Source organism: Cibotium barometz, chromosome 61, assembly GCF_041138505.1.
Source record: "Cibotium barometz isolate CiBa-2024 chromosome 61, ASM4113850v1, whole genome shotgun sequence".
NCBI classification, from domain to species: Eukaryota; Viridiplantae; Streptophyta; class Polypodiopsida; order Cyatheales; family Cibotiaceae; genus Cibotium; species Cibotium barometz.
In genome coordinates, this window is record NC_141106.1 from 34886609 (window position 1) to 34906490 (window position 19882).

At 46.6% G+C, this 19882-nt stretch overlaps 1 protein-coding gene across 1 annotated transcript in view; it reads right to left on the reverse strand.

Moving 5' to 3' along the window:
* LOC147604831 (protein fluG-like) overlaps positions 1 to 19882 on the reverse strand; it is a 105861-nt gene that overhangs the window by 61043 nt on the left and 24936 nt on the right. The window contains exons 3-5 of the mRNA XM_086794863.1: positions 1097 to 1165; positions 902 to 1016; positions 696 to 801 (exon numbers count right to left, since the gene is read on the reverse strand). Coding sequence (XP_086650989.1) covers positions 696 to 801; positions 902 to 1016; positions 1097 to 1165 — 290 coding nt within the window. The remainder of the gene's footprint in view (positions 1 to 695; positions 802 to 901; positions 1017 to 1096; positions 1166 to 19882) is intronic.

A 19882-nucleotide genomic window follows, 5' to 3' on the forward strand; every position in this document is an offset into this window, starting at 1 on the left:
TCCTTTCTCTCCCTCTTCCTCAAGCCTCTCCCTCCATCAACAATATATATTTATATTTTTAAGTGTTTTTAAAATGGACTGTACCTCCACCGTATTTTTATTTTCAAAATTAAGCAGGGGGGTTCCGAGACCGTATTTGAACGTACCGTACCGAATCGAACTTTTCGTACCTGACAACTATGATCCCTACCCTCAAAAAAAACTTGTAGAACAGACTTGGCTAACCAAGCAATAGATATACACACTGTCTGTTTTGAAACTGCCAATGAATGCCTCTCCTGAAACTGCCAATGCGCTGGGCATCGGACCACCAGATCATCTCGGAGTCTCTGCAACTCCAGATGCAATGCTGAACTGACTCAATAGAAGCTGGCCATCTAGGGCATGATGGATCTGCAACAACAAGAACTGCTCTCCACTGGGTAACCGGGAGTCCACCATACAATGAAAGCAAAAAGCAAAAAGAGATATGCCGCCTCCTATAAGAGTTCCAAAGTCTATGCCAAACTTTATTTGGTGATTAAAACCAGTTCAACGGGAGTAAGTTGATCATTGAAAAAGTGACAATCTCTTACTTTCAAAAATTCCAAATACCTAGACATGAAGTCTTTCTACAAGAGGTTCAAGATTCTTCTACATTTCAAAAAAAGAATTTGTAGTGTCATAACAAGAAGAGTTAAAGATAACAGGAATACCCTGTATGTATTTGCATTGGAATGCCACATGAAGTGGCAACCTCCAGCCCACAGAGAAATATGAAATCCCCCAAGCTCTTCTCCGCGATGCGCACTGGACCGCCAGCTATAAGACCCAAATTCTACTAAATCAATGGTTCTCTAGAAATTCTGCTTTCCACATAAGAAGCAACCACGAAAACTTCAAAGTCGAAATACAAACATACAATGAAGGCATCTTTGAAGTCCTTCCTCTGCATGTTGTTTTGAAACAAACGGATCTATGTTAAGACCTCCACGATAAGCAGCGATACTCTTGAAAGCGACCACTTTCTCTGAAAGTGTAAGGATTATGAATTAAGGAGCAAAGCCATTAGTTACACATTGGCTTACATGATTGCAATTGGTATCTCTAAAGGATATTCTTTCAAGGCAGACACAAAACGCTCTAAAAAGCTGTCAAGAGTCCACCTCACACCACCACCAAGACCCTGCATAAAAAAGCAGCCAAGAGTTAACAGAAGTCTTCAGAAATCTAGAAATTCATGAAATGCATAGTTCATAAGAGACGCATCAAACAGCATACTGCCAGATCTGAAGTTCATTATCATGATGAGACAAGCCTATGTAGAGAGTAAAGTCATGTTCTGCCATAAATATAAGATATTCTTTTTCCCAAACAGGAGTCTTTACTGAGTATAGCAGAACATACGAAAGTCACAAGTCAACCAAGAGAACTGGAAAAACAGTCGCTAACATCACAGATGTTATAATGCCAAATGAAACCAGTAGTGTGCACGTGCACGTGCACAGATATTAGCGTCTACAAAAGACCCAAAGGGTCTACGGGAACAAAAATAGTAAGTGTAACCATGAGAGACTGACCCTCCCTCTGTGTCGGCCCCGGGGCGGCCTTTTGTAGGATCCCTGATAGTTTATTCCAGTGTGGAGAGGTCGAGGAGGCCATTAGACTGCTTTGGGATAGAGATTGGGCAAATACAGAGGATGTGGCGGAGAGGGTGGCCCAAACCTTGGTTGAGTTGACCCGGATTTGTCAGCGGCATGCAGGAGGAGGAAAGAGGTATTAGGCAGTCTCTAGCCTCTATCCAGAGACTAGAGATTTGTCAGAGGCATGCAGGAGGAGGAAAGAGGTATTAGGCAGTATCCTTGTGTTCCTTCTGTCAAGGATGACGAGGTCCATACCAGAGCAGATTTGAGTGCCATACTTGAGAGCAGATCTGAGTTCCACTTTCACTCTTCTGCTTCATTTTGGGCCCGCAAGGGGGATCGAATGAACAAAGAGTTTTTCAGGACCATGGCCTTGTTGACATCAGCTTAGGGCTTTGAGAGATTGCCTGGGCTCAGTCTGTACAGCACCAGATGAGGTTTTGGAGGTGGCCATTGAGTTCTACTCTACCTTGTTCTATGCTGAGGCAGATTCTCCAAAGGTCAAATTCGCTAGACAAAGAGTCTACGAATTAATGTCTCTAAAAGTTTGGGGTATGCCCGCGTGTTTCGACAAGAACACCAAAAAAATGAGTTGCACTCCCAGGGTGGTCACAAAGGAGATGGGTAGGCGTTTGATGGCCCCTTTCACAAAAATAGAGTTGGCAGCCGCTTTTGTATCGCAGAGTGCACATACTTGTCCAGGTGAGGATGGTTTCTCTCAAGCCTTCTTTCTCTCCTTTTGGGAGTGGCTGGAGAACCCTCTTCTTTTGGCCTTTTAGAGGATTTTCTACTCTAGCAAGATGCCACAGAGCATGACATCCGGCTTGATTTCTCTCCTTCCTAAAGGGGGTGACAAGCTGGAATTGCAATAGTGGAGACCAATCACTTTATTGTCGACCGCCTACTATAAGGGGTTGGCAAAGTTGATTCGCCCGTTCCTCCCAGAGCTTATTCACGACACTCAGGCAGGCTTTGTCCAAGATACGAGCATCTTGGAGAATATCTTCACCCTCTTTGAGGCTGCAGAGTGGGCTCAACCATTTTATTGTTGGATTTCGAGAAAGTATATGATAGAGTGGACTGGTCTTTCTTGGAGGACACTCTTAGCAGGATTGGCTTTATGCAAGAGTGGATTATGGGGGTATCGGGCCTTCATCATAGTGCCACCAGCAAAGTGACTATTGGAGGCCATATGGGTGATTCTTTTCACTTGCAACAGTCTGTGAGACAGGGATGCCCTCTTGCTCATTATTTGTTTGTGTTCCTTGCCAAGGCCATGTCTTATTTTTCTTCGAGACAGCACTACAAGGATTGATGGCTTGAGGTTACCTTTGGATTTACTTGAGGACCTCCTTGATGCAGAGTATGCCGATGATATAGCTCTATATGTTGAGGATAATGTGTAGGTCTTGGAGCATGTGCAAGTTGTTCTTGATACTTTTTGCTTGGCAGCAGGAGCAAAGATCAACTGGAACAAGTCTTTGGGTTTCTTGACCGATCCTCTGGTTGCTCCTACTTCACGTCAACAGCGAACGGGCAGCAGAGGTAGGCAGCTTGGCCGACGGCGAGCATGAGGTAGGTGGGCGTTGACGACTGGAGACAGTGGCCTGCAGAAGGGCGGCGACGGCGAGCAAGAGGTAGGTGGGCATTGACAACTAGCAACGGCGGTCTGCACAAGGGCGGTGAACGGCAAGCTGCAGAGGGGCGACAATATCAACTGTGGCCGGATGGCGATGCAATCTGGGCAGAACCGACAACGGCGACTTGGGCAGAAACAGCGACAGCAACATTCTCGTCGGAACCGGCGATGGCAACAAACGGTAGAATTGCTGGACACAATGGTGCCAAGTTTTCACAAAATTCCAACGGTTGCCACGTAAGCCCCAAGTGTGGCTAAGCTCCGCCGAGTTGCGCCTATTGTGGAGCTAGCGCCGCTGCTTGGCTCGGCGGAGGTGGTGCCCTAGGCACTAGTGCCGCCGGTTGGGGTGGCTGAATGGGGAGATTGTCGGCACAGCTGTTGCAGGTAGGACCGGCGATAGAGCAAGGGGGGCAAAACGGCCGGAGTACCGCAGCGTCGACAAACGAAACTGCAGACATGCGGGTGTCGCCCGAACGGAATTCCAAGTGCAGCTGAAAGCAACGTCAATGGCTTGCACGGCAGGGACAAGGAAAACCGGGCTCAAATACCACTGTTGGCACAAATTAGGATTAGGATTTCACACACACACACACACACACACACACACACACACAGAGTCAGCAGCAAAAGGCAAGTACATAGTGGATGGTGATTGATGCTCACACAATGGATTGCATTGGAATGTATGGAGCTAGAGAGTCAACTCCACAATATCAAAATACAATAAAAGTGGTGGTGTCCTTTCACACCAGATATCCAAGGAGAAAAACCCAAAGGGAGAAAAGTGCCCTTTGTTAGTCCATGTTCACATGTGGCACTACTCATAGCATATATGCCAATATTGATGCCTACAAAAAGCATGTACTTGGTGGTTCTATAATAACATTGAGCATCTTGAGTTGTGCAATCTCTCCCTTATTTACTATTACAACGATATCTCTCTCTCCCTATTACTCTCTCTATATCTTTCTCTGTGCACCACATTGACATGGCTTGAATCTCCATCTCTCTCTTTGCACATGCTCAACTCCTAGCACCATTGAATACCCCAAAAGAAAAATCTATCCTTTGCTTTACAATCCTTTTCAGAATTTATGTAGCACCATCCCTCAAGGTAAAGTCTCCTTTGTAGATAATCGCCAAGGTTCCTTGAACATCTGTTAGTTCCTTCTTATATATGCAATCCTCATGCACCTTTTCCCCTTAGTTTCAGATAGGAGAAATCCTTAAGTCTTGGGCATGGATCTAGATATTCATGTCTAAGACTTGGTAAAGTTCCCTTTTGTCTAAGCCTTTCTTGTAAATCCAAACTACCAATCCCATATGAATAGTTCATAGCTTTTAATACAAATCCAAGATCGAAACACAATGACCATACGATTGCATTATCAAAGTTTAAGAAAAATAGGTCTTAGACTAGCTATCACACTTAGCCTAAATATAATATAATTTCAGTATATAACTCATAATTAACTACCTGAATCTTAAGTGATTTGAGTCTAACTTTTAATTGATAAAAAATCATCATGCAAATAAGATAAGAAAGACTATATCAATCGAATCTTAATAAGACTACAAAAAACGCATACTAATGCCTAGGTTTTTATCGACTTCCATGCATAAACTTAACCTTATAGAACTCATCTATAGAATTCCCAAGATAAGAATATATTATCTATATTCTTTAAAGTATTTAGAGTCATAGAGCCCAAAGATTCTCCTCCACAAATCGAAGCATGGTTCTGATAACAGACAAAGACGGTTCTACACAAAGTTCAAAGACTGAGGCACTCATGAAGCCGTACGGCTAGATGAAGAGTTCTTCCAAGAGTACCCATAGATATTGTCGGACTACTTAGAAGCCATGAACTTGTCGCCAAGCTAAGCAAGAGGAAATGTCACATGCACTCTGCACTGGTGCTATGTGATGCACTGGCTCAGCATTCAATGTAACATTATACATCATTTATACCCTTTTTTAGGAATATTTGTCGTATGTCGTGGCCCCATAACTATGAGGCAAGTTATGCCTTGAATATGGTTCTAAGCATCATTGCAAGCCTATACCACCCAGTCCGCAACATTTCCAACCAGTAGACATAGTCAGCCAGCATATGTGCATATCCTCAACAATTCTAAACTTGCATAAGTGGCTCCATAGAGTCTTTTGCACTGCTATTGGGCCAGCATATGGTTCAGCCAACGTTCGGTCCATAGTCACAGGAAACGGCAGTTTCAGTTCCTAGAAACACGTTTCTCCCTTTCAGAACCCCATCCGTTTCCATGGCCGTTTCTTGTTTCCCAAGTGATATTGTCACAGAAAATGGCCATTTCCACCCCTAAAAACTCGTTTCCCGTTTCCATTCCTCGAACGTTTCTGTTCCCATTTCTCGTTTTTGGTGACTATGGTTCAACCTTCCTCATCCTTGTGTTTGGCAATCCACAGTCATCATTCACATCATTATACAAAGTCCTCCAAAGTAATACTAGCAAACACTCCTCATTGTGGCGCGTGCATGCGGGGGAAGGGGGGGGGGGGGACGGGGGAACGGGGGAAGGGGGGGGGGGCGCCTTCAGTGGGTAATTAGGACTCAATCTGATGTCTGACTCTCATCTTCTCTCTCAACTCATCTCTCTTACGTAAATTGGATTGCATACGCTCACACGTTTAAAGAAGGCTTTGTTGCGTGTTATAACGGTCGACCGATTGCATGCTACAAAGTGGAGGGTGGTTGGTTGGATTACAGAAAGGATGGATCCAAGCTCGTGTCTTCTCCCCATTTTCATTGACAGAAGTGGATATCAAGGAACTTGTAATTTATACTTTCGTATGAATTGTTAAAATGTTGCAAATTCCGCTGCTTGATATTTAATTCAAAGTTCCGAAGTAAAAAGAGAGATTGTGTAGGACCCCTTGGGTTCAGAAGAATTTCTATCTGGATCTCAAGAGGGAGGACAGCCAGTCTCTCATGATGGGCAATACCCAAAGGAGGGCTGGCCTGGCCTGGGCCCTCAGAGCAATGCAGCCATCACTCATTATTCTTGCACATCCAAGGTTGATTGCACTGCCTCAGCCAGCCCTCAAGCCATTAACGCAAGCTACGGCAGCCCTCAAGCCATTAACGCAAGCTACGGAGAAGCCTATGTGCAGTCGACACCGCCTATGAAGCAAGATGCAGGTCTAACCAGCCCGTAGAAGCAAAATGCACATCACAAAGCTGTCCAGCAGATGCTACGTTAGAGGGCCAACACTCAGCCCAAGACACCAACTTCCTGCTCGCCCCCGGCCACTATATTAAGTTGCCCAGCAACACCAGCCCATTGAAGTGAAGCTACTAATTTAGGGCTTTTCACAGAAATTTGGAGCTTTTCTGAAATATGGAAAAAATCATCAAAACTGAAGCCTTTGCATCCACAGAAAATTGGGACTTTGCCTCCTACATCAAATTGGAGCTTCTATCTATAGTGCCATGGAAGATCAAAGCATCTTCATTTGGGCATCATTGCCTTCCATAAAAAAACCATGCATCGGGACTAGCATGGAAATGTCTCCGAAAGAGACTACTCTTCGCCGACATGCATTCAAGGGAAAGTTTTTAAACTTCCAAAATTATCTAATTCCTATTATGCTTGAGTCATGGGTTCTCTCCCCACAAAGTCCCCCAAAATCTGAATTATATATTTTGTGTGTTTTCTTTTGTAATGCTCCATCATTCCCTTTTTACCCCTACGTAGAGAAAAGGACCGTGGGGGGGGGGGGGGGGGGAGGGGGAGGATGTTTGTCTTAATGTTCTTTTGTATCACATGATTGCACTTTAGAGTCCATATCACTGTGACTAATGAAGGTTTGTCAACATCACCTCCATCACTCTGAAGATAAGACTTGATGCCTATAAAAGCATGTACTTGGGTGGTTCTATCATACCATTGTGAGAATCATTTGAGTCATGGTATAGCCGAGTATGCACCTGGTTCATGAGGCAAGGACTCAGGATGGATCACCTCCCCCCACTCCAGTATGATTCATCATGCTCTCTCAAGATGATAGGAACCGGGTGATCAGGTATGATTTATTGAGACTGTACACACAGGATACCTGGATCACAACACATGCGCCACTCTCACACAAACGGCAGTACTACATGGATACTTTCATGAGGCTTACAGAGCATGGTTTCATACTAAGGGCCAGATATATTGACATATACATGTCACATGCCAAGCAAATTGTAGTGGGCCAGTTGCGAGTGTCATCGCACTGTCTGAGGATAGAGACAGGGAGAGCCATGTAGATACCTCGTGAGGAGAGGATATGCACTATGCCAGCGGGAAGTCAAGTCAGAGGAGCACTTCATATACAGATGCATCGTATATTATGTGATTCGAGGGAGGTTCCACTGTCTCTTCAAAGAGGGGTTTGGACCCTTATCCAAGATCATGGATTGCCCGGATCAGTGGTGCCTGGACCTCTTCCTACTAGCCACAGAGACTCATTGATTAGGGAGTCGAGACGCCATGGGAGACATCCACCCTGGCCCAAGGCGACCATCACTCAGTTCTTCCGACCTCGAGAGAATGCCCCACCAGCCATGGATAACATACCCACAACCTCATCGAGCCACACATTCTTGAGTGCCCGACCCCCACCAGACCCCACTCTGGCATGACTCTAGACTAGGCCACGGCACTACAGCGAGCCCAATGCCCCAGACTCCCTAGACCTCGCCAGCAACACAGACATCTGTCAGAATATGCAGCGGAGATGAAGACAAAATCTGAAAACTCAAAAGCAAGTGCACTGCAGAAAAAACACAGCAATAGAGAAGGAGAGAGAGCGAGGCGTGTAACTCTCCTATATACACAAAAGAAAACCCGAATACCCAATACAATGTGTGGGGGGCCAAGGGGCCATTTTATATGGCCCCTACAGCCAGTCGGCCAGTAGCAAAGACAGCCAACAACAAGCAAAAGACCCATGACCTACTCCCACCTCCAGTCGGCCAGCACACATGTGAATCCGAATAGAGGAGGGTCTAGGACCAGAGTACGCTCCCAAATTATTGGTATACAAGGAGGTAACACTATTTTCTCTTTTGGTTCACCTTCTCTTCTTGCTCCTAATGTGTTTTGGAATACTGTACAACCATAAGCACAACCCCCTCCCACCCAACCCATGTTTCTTCCTACTCGTGTTGGCATGCAGCCATTACCGGCCGCACCACCACAGGGACCTGCATATGGGTGTTACCCAACACAGGGATCTCTAGGGACTATGCCCACTGGCACTGTGTCGCCACCTAGGTAGTTTACCAACCCATCACCGACACTACACCAATACCAGCTTATGTGCCTCCTCAAGGATTTGTGCCTCAGCTAGGTATTCCACCTACGCCGAGTGCCTAGCCTTATATCCCATCTTATGGAGTACCCTCGCCAGGTCCTACATCTGTGCCGGGTATTAGTGGTTATTCTAGAGTTCCACCTAACCCTCTACACTCCGAATATTGGTACCAGCCATCCAGGACCCCACCACCTCCTTCCCTTCATGTCTCTATGTCCAGAAATGCTTTCACAGAAAAGACTCGTTTCAATGGGTCTAATTACACCACCTGGGCTAACCTTATGGAACAGGTCTTCACTTCCCAAGGTTCTTGGAACCTAGTGAAGGGACTTGAACCGAAACCCCACCCCTCACTAGCACCTCCTGAAGTCATCCGCTATTGGGAAGCTAGGAATGCCACTACCATAGTGAAGCTCATGCAAGGCCTTCTGCCGGGGTTTCATTCACAACTCCAGCACTTACCCTATGTCTTTGACAGATGGGCACACCTTGCAAAGAGATATGTAGCATTGATCTCGAGCATCAAATCCAAAAATTCTCTATCAAAGAGGGGGATGACCTGAAAGTCAAGGTTGTTGAATACCGGCACCTTACGCAGAGCACGCCACCACTAGCTCTGCCAAGTCTCAAGTAGACCAAGTCATCACATTACTAAACAAGTTGCCACCTAGTTTCTTTACTTTTGTAACACAGACCATTAGTTTAGAACCTATGCCTAACCTGTATGAGTGTAAGTGCCAACTCTTGCGCTTCGCTCGGTTGCATGACCAATTTCACCCCAAGAAGCCATCTTCTTTCTCCTCTACCATGAGTTGTCTAGGGACTAGTTGGTTGAAGGCATACCCCGCCTCATATTGACCAAGGATGTCTGCCAGCCATGTCAAATGTGTAAGCGGCATCGTACACCGTTCCCACATCATGCTACTCGTCGTGCTCATGGTATCCTCAAGTTGATTCCGTTCGACTTGAGTGGACAATCCCCAACCCCCTCCTTGAACAGGTCTCTCTGCATGCTGATTGTAGATGACTATTCGAGGTACATGTGGGTGGTATTTCCTGAAGCATAAATAAGATGCTTTCCAATATTTTACCACTTGGGTTCGATTAGTCACTAACCAAATAGGCGTCTCGATTGGAATTCTCGCAGTGACAATGGTGGTGAGTTTATCTCCCATCAGTTTGCCGTGTTCTTGCAAGAGCAGGGCATTCGACGCCAGCTCACCTCCACCAACTCCCGTCACAAAATGGAGTGGTCCAGCGCAAGAACCGAGCCATTATGGATATGGCATGCTCCATCTCTTTGCAGTAAAAGCTACTTGAACACCTTTGGTCAGAATCGATCAACACTACGGTGTACCTTCTGAACCGTTGCCCCACGCTCGCTATCCCTCACATGACCCCGTTTGAGGTATTTTATGGCGAGAAACCGACTGTTCCCCATCTCTCTGTCTTTGGGTGTCGTGGAATGACACGAGGGGCAAGCTTGAGCCAAGGAGTGAGTTGCTCATTTTTGTGGGCTACTCTTCTGAATCAAAGGCTTACAAAGTTTTTGATCCAAGATCGAACAAAGTCTTCATTCGTCGAGACATTCTCTTTGATGAGGGGGACTTACTTCGCCTTCCGCTGCCTATACCACCCAATCAAGATTCTCTAACTGTGCCACATGAACCCAATCAGTCGACTATTACTCAACCACTTGAGGAGACTTCCTCCTTCCGACAACCACCCAAGGACCCTTTACCCCGCTAGTACCAACAGACCATGCGGGATTTAGGCATGCTTCCCAGCAATACCCCCTTGGACGGTCCTCGTCAGTCCACCAGGCTCACTCCTCATGCCTCATTTGCCTCTACGTTTTCAGCAGACTATGTGGCACATGATGAGCCAACATCATGGAAAAAGAAAATCAAACAGCTAGCCTGAAAACAAGCTATGGAACTAGAGCTTGAAAGCATTGACTGTAATGGCACGTAGTCCCTTGTGGATCGCCCTCGTCATAAGGTCATTGGAACTAAATGGATTTTCCGCACTAAATTTAAAGCCGATGGTACCTTGGACAAGTACAAAGCCCGGCTTGTAGTGCAAGGCTTTCGCCTTCGCACCTACAACTCAAATGACGACCATCCGCCTCTTACTCAATCTAGCCGCACACCACAAATGACGACCATCCGCCTCTTACTCAAATGACGACCATCCGCCTCTTACTCAATCTAGCCGCACACCACAAATGGCCAGTCTACCAAATGGATGTCAAGAGTGCCTTCCTAAATGGCATTCTCGAGGAGGAAGTCTATGTTGACCAACCTCTGGGCTTCCCACTCCCCGGGCATAAGGACAAAGTCTTCCGCTCCATAAAGCTCTTTATGGGCTTAAGCGAATCCCCTAAGCGTGGTATCATCGCATTGACAAATTTCTTCGCAACCAAGGTTTTCAACCATCTCGCTATGATCCCAATATCTATATCCACACAGATCAGCCTTCAGGGGATGGTGTGCTACCTAGTGTTGTATATCAATGATCTTATCATCTCTGGTTCAAATCAAGCCAAAGTGGCTAATATCATGGCATAGCTGTGGACGAACGTTTGAGATGGTTGATCTCGATCTTCTCTCATATTTCCTTGGCATGGAGGTGGTCCAACATCCTGATGGTATCTTTGTGTCACAACAAAAGTATTGTCTTCAACTAATCACTTCCTATTTTCCTAATGGTGTTATTCCTTTGGCCACCCCATTGGATCCAACCATCAAACTTACAAAGGAAGAGGACTCACCGCCATGAAGAGCGAGCCTACCGACAAGTGGTTGGGAAACTTATATGGCTCACTAACTCTACCCCTGACATTTCCTATTGCACATCCATTTTAAGTCAGTATTTCAATGCTCCCAAGGAGCCACATTGGAGTTCAACGATGAGGGTTGTTCGCTATCTAGTGGGTACCTATATGTTCGAACTTCACTACAGTCGTGGGTTCACCTTGCGTGGTTACACGGACTCCGACTGGGCCGTTGAATCGATACCAATTCCTTTCATTCTCATGGTGGTTATTTGTACTCACTTGGATCTGGCCCTTTCTCTTGGTCTAGCAAGAAGCAGGATACCGTTGCAGTTTCTTCAACTAACACCGAGTACTGGGCCCTCTATGACGCCACCGCTAAGGGTATGTATCTCCGTCAACTTCTTGAGGAGATAGATGTGCATTCCCATGGACACCACAACTACCATCTTCATCGACAATCAGAGTACGATTGCCCTCGCTGCCAATCCTATTTTTCCTAACCATACCAAGCATGTTGGTGTTCATTTCCATTTTACCAGGGAACAGGTTGAGCTTGGTACCATCAGGCTCCAGTACATTCCAACGGCGGACAACCATGCCAACATTCTTACAAAGTCCGTCAATCGGCCTATCCTCGAGCATCTTTGCGAGCGGATCGGCGTCGGTCCTCCACCATCACCCCCAGCATCTTGCAAAGGGGACCATCCTCACCATTTGGATTATTTATCATTGTTGTAAAGGGCGCATGAGTAAGTGAAAACCCCTTGAGGGCACTGCTCGTGTGAAAACCCACTGCATAGCATTTACCATCTTGCATACCCTTTTCATCGCATTCTGTTTTTTGTGTTTGGGGCGCATGTATGAATGAAAACCCAAAAGGGCATTCATGCATGTGAAAACCTCTTGCATTGTGGCATTTGGGACGCATGTATGAATGAAAACCCAAAAGTGCATTTATACATGTGAAAACCTCTTGCATTGTGGCATCGATTCAGTATAGCCCAAACTCAAAAGACTCTACAAAAGACGAAGAGCACATGATCTACACCAGCAAGAACCAACCTTGCCTAAATACTTCATCATGTTCCTCTTCACCCACTTACCATCTTCCTCATCTTCTTTCATGGTCCCCTTTTGGCTAAGAGGGCATGTGTGAAAACCAGCCCAAAAAGGCATTCAACCAAGCCAAAAAGGCACATTATTTGACATTTATTGTCTTGTGCTGCTGGCCGACAGCCCTTCTCTGGGCTGACCAGTAGCCCAACCACATATATAAACAGCGCTTCATAATTCAGCAAAAATATAACAATATAATCAACAAAACCAACATCAGCAGCAGCCGGCACTCTACCACTGCAGCAGTCGCCTGAATCATCAACACATTGATCACCATCGTTTATCATCAGCAGCAGCTGTCGGCTCCACCCCCTACACACAGCAGCAGCCCCGCTACATACAACCACATCATCAACACTCCCGCAGCAACGTTTCTGCCCCTGTTGCTACAGCCACATCAACACTACTCTGCCCTCTGGCAGCAAACATCTGCGCCCAGTTCTGCTCAGCACCCTAAACTTGCAGCAGCACTGCATTCACAGCCCTCTACATCTTCATGGAGTGCCACCACTGTCCCCAACGCTGACAGGCTCAAAAAATATAATATAAAAAATCATGTGTATATATTTTAGGGATAGGAAAATGCTCAACCTAGCTTAAAAGGACTGCTTTGGGTGTGTGAGTTATGACTTGCTAGGGTCTGAGTTATGTACTTTGCATCTTGACATTTTGTAAATATCTATAGCATAAGTCTTGCTGTGCATTGTGTATGACAGTTGGGAAGTGCTGATATACTCTACTTCTTTTCTTTCACTTGACTTCAAAGGTTTCCATAGTCAGATGAAGGCACATGAATGATGGGCTGGCTTGATACAAATAGTTCTGGAGATGTGAACACGACTGGCCAGGATTATCTCATGTGGAACACTCTTGTGGGCTAACTATAATGTGGAAGGCTAACTATAATGTGGAAGAAAGTAACCGTGGGAACAAGCACTCGCAGCTAGGATCAAAATATTAATTATAAAGGTAATATACCTTTGAGGAAATAGAAAATAGAAACTTTGAAGTCGGCTGCATAGGGACAACGTGTGGACAAGAGTTAAGCTGGCCATCTCTGATGATAGAAAATAGCAATTGTGTGCTGCGTGCCTGAGGGATGTAGAGTTGCCAGAGATGGAAAGAGGGAGGAGAAGGAAGGTGGGCAAAATTCTGGAGAGGGGGGTGGGAAAAAAGTGCTGCAGAAAAGAACAGAGAGGGGGGTGTGGATGAGAAGGTGGTTTCTCAGAAAACGGATTTGCATGGCTGTACAGAACCCAATCAAATGGAAAGCCTTTGAAGTCTTGTGAGGAAAGGTGATATGCTAAGTTGCTAGTATTCTGGGCAGTACAACATGCTCATCTGGTAAAAATCTGATCCCGGCTTACACAAAAAGGAGTCGCTAAAATCACCATTGGCTGTCATGGTACTGTATCTTTCCTTTTCTGTAAATGGGTTGAAGTATGAGAAATACTATTGTTTTAAAGGGGGCTGTCATGGTACTGTATCTTTCCTTTTCTGTAAATGGGTTGAAGTATGAGAAATACTATTGTTTTAAAGGAGCCTCTGCTGGTATTCTGTGAAAAATGCTTCTGTCTTTGAAGTCCCTTGTCCATTCAATACAATTTAAGCTCTACTGCATTGATGGTGTTGGGTTGAATTATAAAATGTTGGCTTACATCTGTTGTGGTAGAAAGAAGATCATGGCCATGTGTTGGTATAAAATGTTTAACAGGGCCACTAGTTTTTTTCTGAGGCATTGGGTGTGACCCTTGGCTACAAGGGCAATCTATGCCACTCCCAAGTTTTTACCCTTTCATCCTTCTAGTGCCTCCTAATGATTTTGGTAGATATTGATGCACAAAAGTGTGAATGGTTGACGATGGATCAGTTATGATGGGTTGGTCGGGTGGGTATAGAGCACTATAGTGTTGTAATCAGAGTGACAGAGGAGCTATTGAGAGACAATGTTAGCCCTACCACAAAAATCTGTCATCTTTCTAGTGCCCCCACTGAGGATTTGCTAGCAAAAGTGACCTTCTTGAAGAACAAATGGCGGTAAGGTTTCCTGAATTTCATGGACGGTCAGAGGAAAAGGCTGAGGACTTCATAGACGATTTGGAGTTCACGTCTTACAACTGACAAAAATGATCCAGCAGTGCAGCTGCAAATTTTTCAATATTATCTTAAGGCCCAAGGGTGAAGCTAAATTATGGCTTTGGCAGTATGAAGCTGATCTTAGCGCAGACCAGCCCCCAGTTGTTGTCACTTACGATAGGGTTCGTCAAGCTTTTTTCTAGCATATCAAAGAGTTGAAGATCTGGCCAAGGTGTGGCATGAACTTCGTGAGCGAGTTCAAAAAAGCCATGAAAAGGTTGAAGATTTCTTAAAGGGCTTTACTGTGTTGTGGGATAATTGGTGTTTAGCCCTTGGAACTGAACGCCCACCTGCTATGTTGAAGGACATCTTCATGAGGAACCTAAGAGAGGAACTGCGGAGGAAAGTGGAATTGAAGAAGCCTCGGACTTTTGATGAGGCAGTTGAGGTGGCAAAGAATAAGGAGTGGAAGGCAGAGAAGTTGAATCAGATGGGCATGCCGTCCGAAAGTAGGCCAAGGGACCAAGCTTCCATGGTTACAAGGGAGCCACCGGCAATGCAAAGATCAACTGCAGTCACAGCGGAAGGGGTTGATCCTCTTCTTCGACATGAGATGCATCAAGTGGTGGATTTGATGAAGAATCTTAGTCTTAATATGCTGAACAATAGTGGAAGAGGCCGTGGTACTTCTAGCCATGGTGGTTACACTAATGGAGATGCCATGCAACATCAAGCTGGTAGAGGACGTGGTGCTTACATGCCCAGGTGGATGCCAACATGTTTTACATGCGGAGAGCCAAGACACTATAGCTATGAATGTGATAAGCCGGGCCCAAAAGGATGTTAGCACATTCATCCCCAGTTCCTGCCCATGTTTGGTGTCCTTTTGATCCCTTTTTCATGGCCCTTGATTGTGGGCTGGCCACCCCTTTTTTATATATTTTTCTGGGATTTTCCTAGCCTGGATGTATTTTCCAGGTCGGCCAGCATTTAATGTCCAATCGGCCAGTAGTAGCATGTCCAGTCGGAAAACCCTTCCTACTTCTAAATAGGTGGGCTGGCCTCTCACTTTTCCATCTTGCCTAGTCTTTCTTTTGTTCCCTCACTTATGAGACTATTTATGTCTCTTGCTTTGGGACTGTATCACTTTAGTATATTCAGCATAGTTGCTCCATCTCTCTCTCTCTCTCTCTCTCTCTCTCTCTCTCTCTCTCTCTCCTCAGCACACTCTAGTGCTTATTTGCTTCCGCTCTGTGCACTCTTTCATGGTATCATCGCTCCCGATTCAACGACTCCCTCTGCTGCCCCAGATTCAGCCCTATCTACAGCCCCTTCACCTCAAAGTTTTTCTCAGATTTGGAGCCCTCTGGATGCTGCGTTTTCTGGACAGCTGCTGCTGATTGCTTTCCCTTCACTTTGGCTTCATCGCTTACAGCCTGAAGGTAATTTCTCATCAGCGTTTTCTTCTACTTGGAGTTTGAACTAGGCGGCCTGTTTTTTCAGGACAGCAGCCCCTCTTTGGCTGCGTTTTCCTCTCCAGTGGACATTCCCTTTTGCAGAGGGGGTATTGTGGTGGTTCGGGCTTTGGTGGCAACCTTGGTACCTATGGTGGACACTCCTTCCGAGATTGTGCATATTTCCGAGATTGAGCCCAAGCTTTTGTAATGGCTTCCCCGACTACACTTCATATGTTCTTTGAGTCTGCAAAGTTGGATGGTTCCAACTACACTTTGTGGAAGGTGAAGATGAAATCAGCCTTGTGTGGCATGGATCTCTGGGATTGGCTTGTTACACCTGCCAATGCCACCCCTCCCACCCTTGCTTCCGGTGGTGTGACTCAAGCACAGATTGATATTTGGCACACGAATGATCATCGTGTTTTCTCCTTTCTAATGTTGAACTGTTAGGATTCTATTCTCTCTCATGTGCGTACAGCAAATGTTGCACATGAAGCTTGGAAGGCATTTGCAAATCTCTACGAGATTAAGTCTCCGGGTTGGATTTGTCAGAATACGCAGTGGAGATGATGACCAGATCTGGGAACACAAGAGCAAAAACGCAGGCAGAAAAAACAGCACAAGAGAAAGAGAGATGTAGGCGTGTAACTCTGCTCTGATATACACAAGAAGATCCCGAATATGATACAAATAGTGGTATGGCGTTGGGGGCCTATATATATGCCCCCACATCAGCAGTCGGCCTGCTGTAGGGCAGCCGACTGGACACAGGAACCTCCACGACTGGATAATCACAGTCGGCCAACATCTGAATGGGTCGGCCAGCACTAGAAGAGTCCCACGACTCATGCACTGCAGTCCGCCACAGGCTTAGGGTCCTCCTGCCACTACTACACTGCCTCACATGCCACAGAAAAATGGGAAAAAATAGGGGAAAAATGCGGGGAGTGAGGAAAAATGATAAAACACCTGATAAGGGCGGACACACCCACAACAAAGGCCCTGGTGTATAAATCTAGACAGGAGATGACTTCTAACACCCCCTCTCAGCTCCTGGCTGTGTAACCAACCACTGGGAGCTGGGGTGCCGCCTGAGCAAATCCTGAGATAGCGACTTCGTGAAGAGGTCCACCGTACTGTCCTCCGTCGAACAGAATTCCAGCAAGATGTCATCAGCAACGATCTGTTCACGAACAAAGTACCTCTGGATGACCATGGGTTCCTCCAGTGGAAGCCCAAACCTGCAATGCAACCTCTGAATCGTCACCACCTCACAAACAGCATCACAAACAGCCCGATACTCCGCCTCTGTTCTTGACAAGGCAAAAGAAGACTGTCTCCAACTGCTTCGTAAAACTGCTCCTAGGCCTGAAGTAGATCCCCTCGTGTCCGGATCTCCTCCCCAAACCGAGTCACTCCAACCGTGGAGTCGGACTCCATCCAACAATCCCCCTCCTGTGTACAAGAGTCCCTGATCCTTCGCATGCCGCAGAAACCACAAGAAACGCAATCCTGCCTCCCAAAGAGTCATCCGCAACCATGAGCTCAACCGCCTCATCAGGAAGCTCCCGTCCAATCTGGTGTCCATCAACCAGATCAATGAACCATACAGCTTCTGAGTCACAGAGACATCACACTGCTCACAAGGATCAACACCTGTTACGGTGCACAAACAAGTCCTGGAAACCTGATGAAACCTGTCAACCACCCCCTCTAAATCCGGAACCACAAAGCCTGGAGAAACCACCTCCTTCTGCAAGTAAGCACCTGTCACCTGCCTGGCTTTCCGAAAGGTCCCCGTGGAAAGAACATCCTCAACAACTGGAAGTTCTATGTCCTAAACACTACGAGACATCAGAGCATAAGTGACCTGTTCAGCTTCCTCTAACTGACGAACACAAGAACTACCAACATCAGTACTGGAAAGTTCCTGCCAACTGCTGCCATCTACTGGCAAGCTATCCACCATCTGGTCCCGGAAAGCCCGCACCTGCAACGTATCCACACTTGAGTGGCCATTACCAGACTGCCACTCAGCACAAACCTGAGGACCTGGGGGAGAGAGTGCTGAAAGCCTGTAAACTCCATTCTCCACTCCGCCTTCCCAAACCACTTGGCCTGTTGCTTTGTCCCGAAGAGCAACAAAATGCTCATTAAACTCCACCTGTACACCAAACCTGATGCACTGACAACAGATGAAAACCAAGGGCCGGAACATACAAAAACCTGGGAGGAATGCTTCCCCCCTCTGCCATCGAGAACTATCTCCATCTTGCCCTCACTGTGAACTGGGATAGTGGACGTATCCCCAGTAAGAATATGACCAGAAAGTCTGCAAAGATCCTGTAAACCGGAACGGGAAGGAGTCATGTGCATAGAAGCACCACTATCGAGAATCCACTCCCGAGTATCCGTTGCGGAGAGTCCTCCAATCTCCTCCCTACCTGAAGAAAATGAAGCATCGGTGTCCATCACCTCCAGGTGCACAAAAGCCGGAGTCTTCATGATTGCTGTTGAGGAGTCTTCACCCTTCTCGGTCTTCCGCTTGGGACACTGCCTCCAGTAGTGGCCTTTCTCGCCACAATCATTACAGGTCCTCTCTGCCTTGAGTTTCTCGCGGTCAGCGTCGGACTTCTTCTCAGAAGACTTCTCCGATGAAGCCTTCCCTTTGCCCGAGTTACGGCCTTTCGACCGTTGGACAGTAAAGGCCTCCGAACCTCCACCCTGAGGAGGGTTCGTGAATCGTTCCTCCCACGTGATGATGCTGAGCCTACCACTGGTAATCAAAGACGAGTAAAATGCTGAGTACGAAGAGGGCAAGTGTGACAGCAACGTGATGGCCATGTCCTCTGACGATATCCCGCATCTGTACTTCCAAGGAAATCCTCTTCATGGGCGATACCCTATTGTAAAGTGAGGCCAAATGCTGCCATATACCTCTGGCCAACGTCATGTGCTTTACATGATTGATTACCTGTGGTGTGCAGTTGAGGAAAATAAACGAACGGACCCTGGCGTTGACACGATCCCACATGTGTGTCTGAGCCTCCCGGTCCTTTCGGGTCGACGGTAACTCCCCTTCCTCAACTTCTGGCCGTGGAACCCCAACAATGACAAAATCGGCGAGGTCGTAGGACTCTAGAACAGATTCCATCATCACCTTCCATATGCCGTAGTTGCTCCCGTCCAACTGACGGTCCACCGGGAACGTGGGGAGTGTCAGAATCTTCACATGTCTCTCGGCCATCTCAAACAGATCTGCCATAGCGGGGATGTACTCTGAAAAGGGTGGGTCGGTGGGAACAAAGAAGAACTAAAACCTACAAGTGGCTGTCCAGCAAATCAGCCCGCCTTCCTCCTGCACCTTCTCTTCCCGATCAGCCCAAAACAGTCCACCAATCAGCCACAAAACAGTCCCCCTCTTGCTCACACAAATCCCAAGACCTATCTAGAGCCTAGGGCTCTGATACCATGTCAGAATACGTAGCGGAGATGATGACCAGATCTGGGAACACAAGAGCAAAAACGCAGGCAGAAAAAACAGCACAAGAGAAAGAGAGATGTAGGCGCGTAACTCTGCTCTGATACCATGTCAGAATACGCAGCGGAGATGATGACTAGATCTGGGAACACGAGAGCAAAAACGCAGGCAGAAAAAACAACACAAGAGAAAGAGAGATGTAGGCGTGTAACTCTGCTCTAATATACACAAGAAGATCCCGAATATGATACAAATAGTGGTATGGGGCTGGGGGCCTATATATATGCCCCCACATCAGCAGCAGTCGGCCTGCTGTAGGGCAGCCGACTGGACACAGGAACCTCCACGACTGGATAATCACAGTCGGCCAG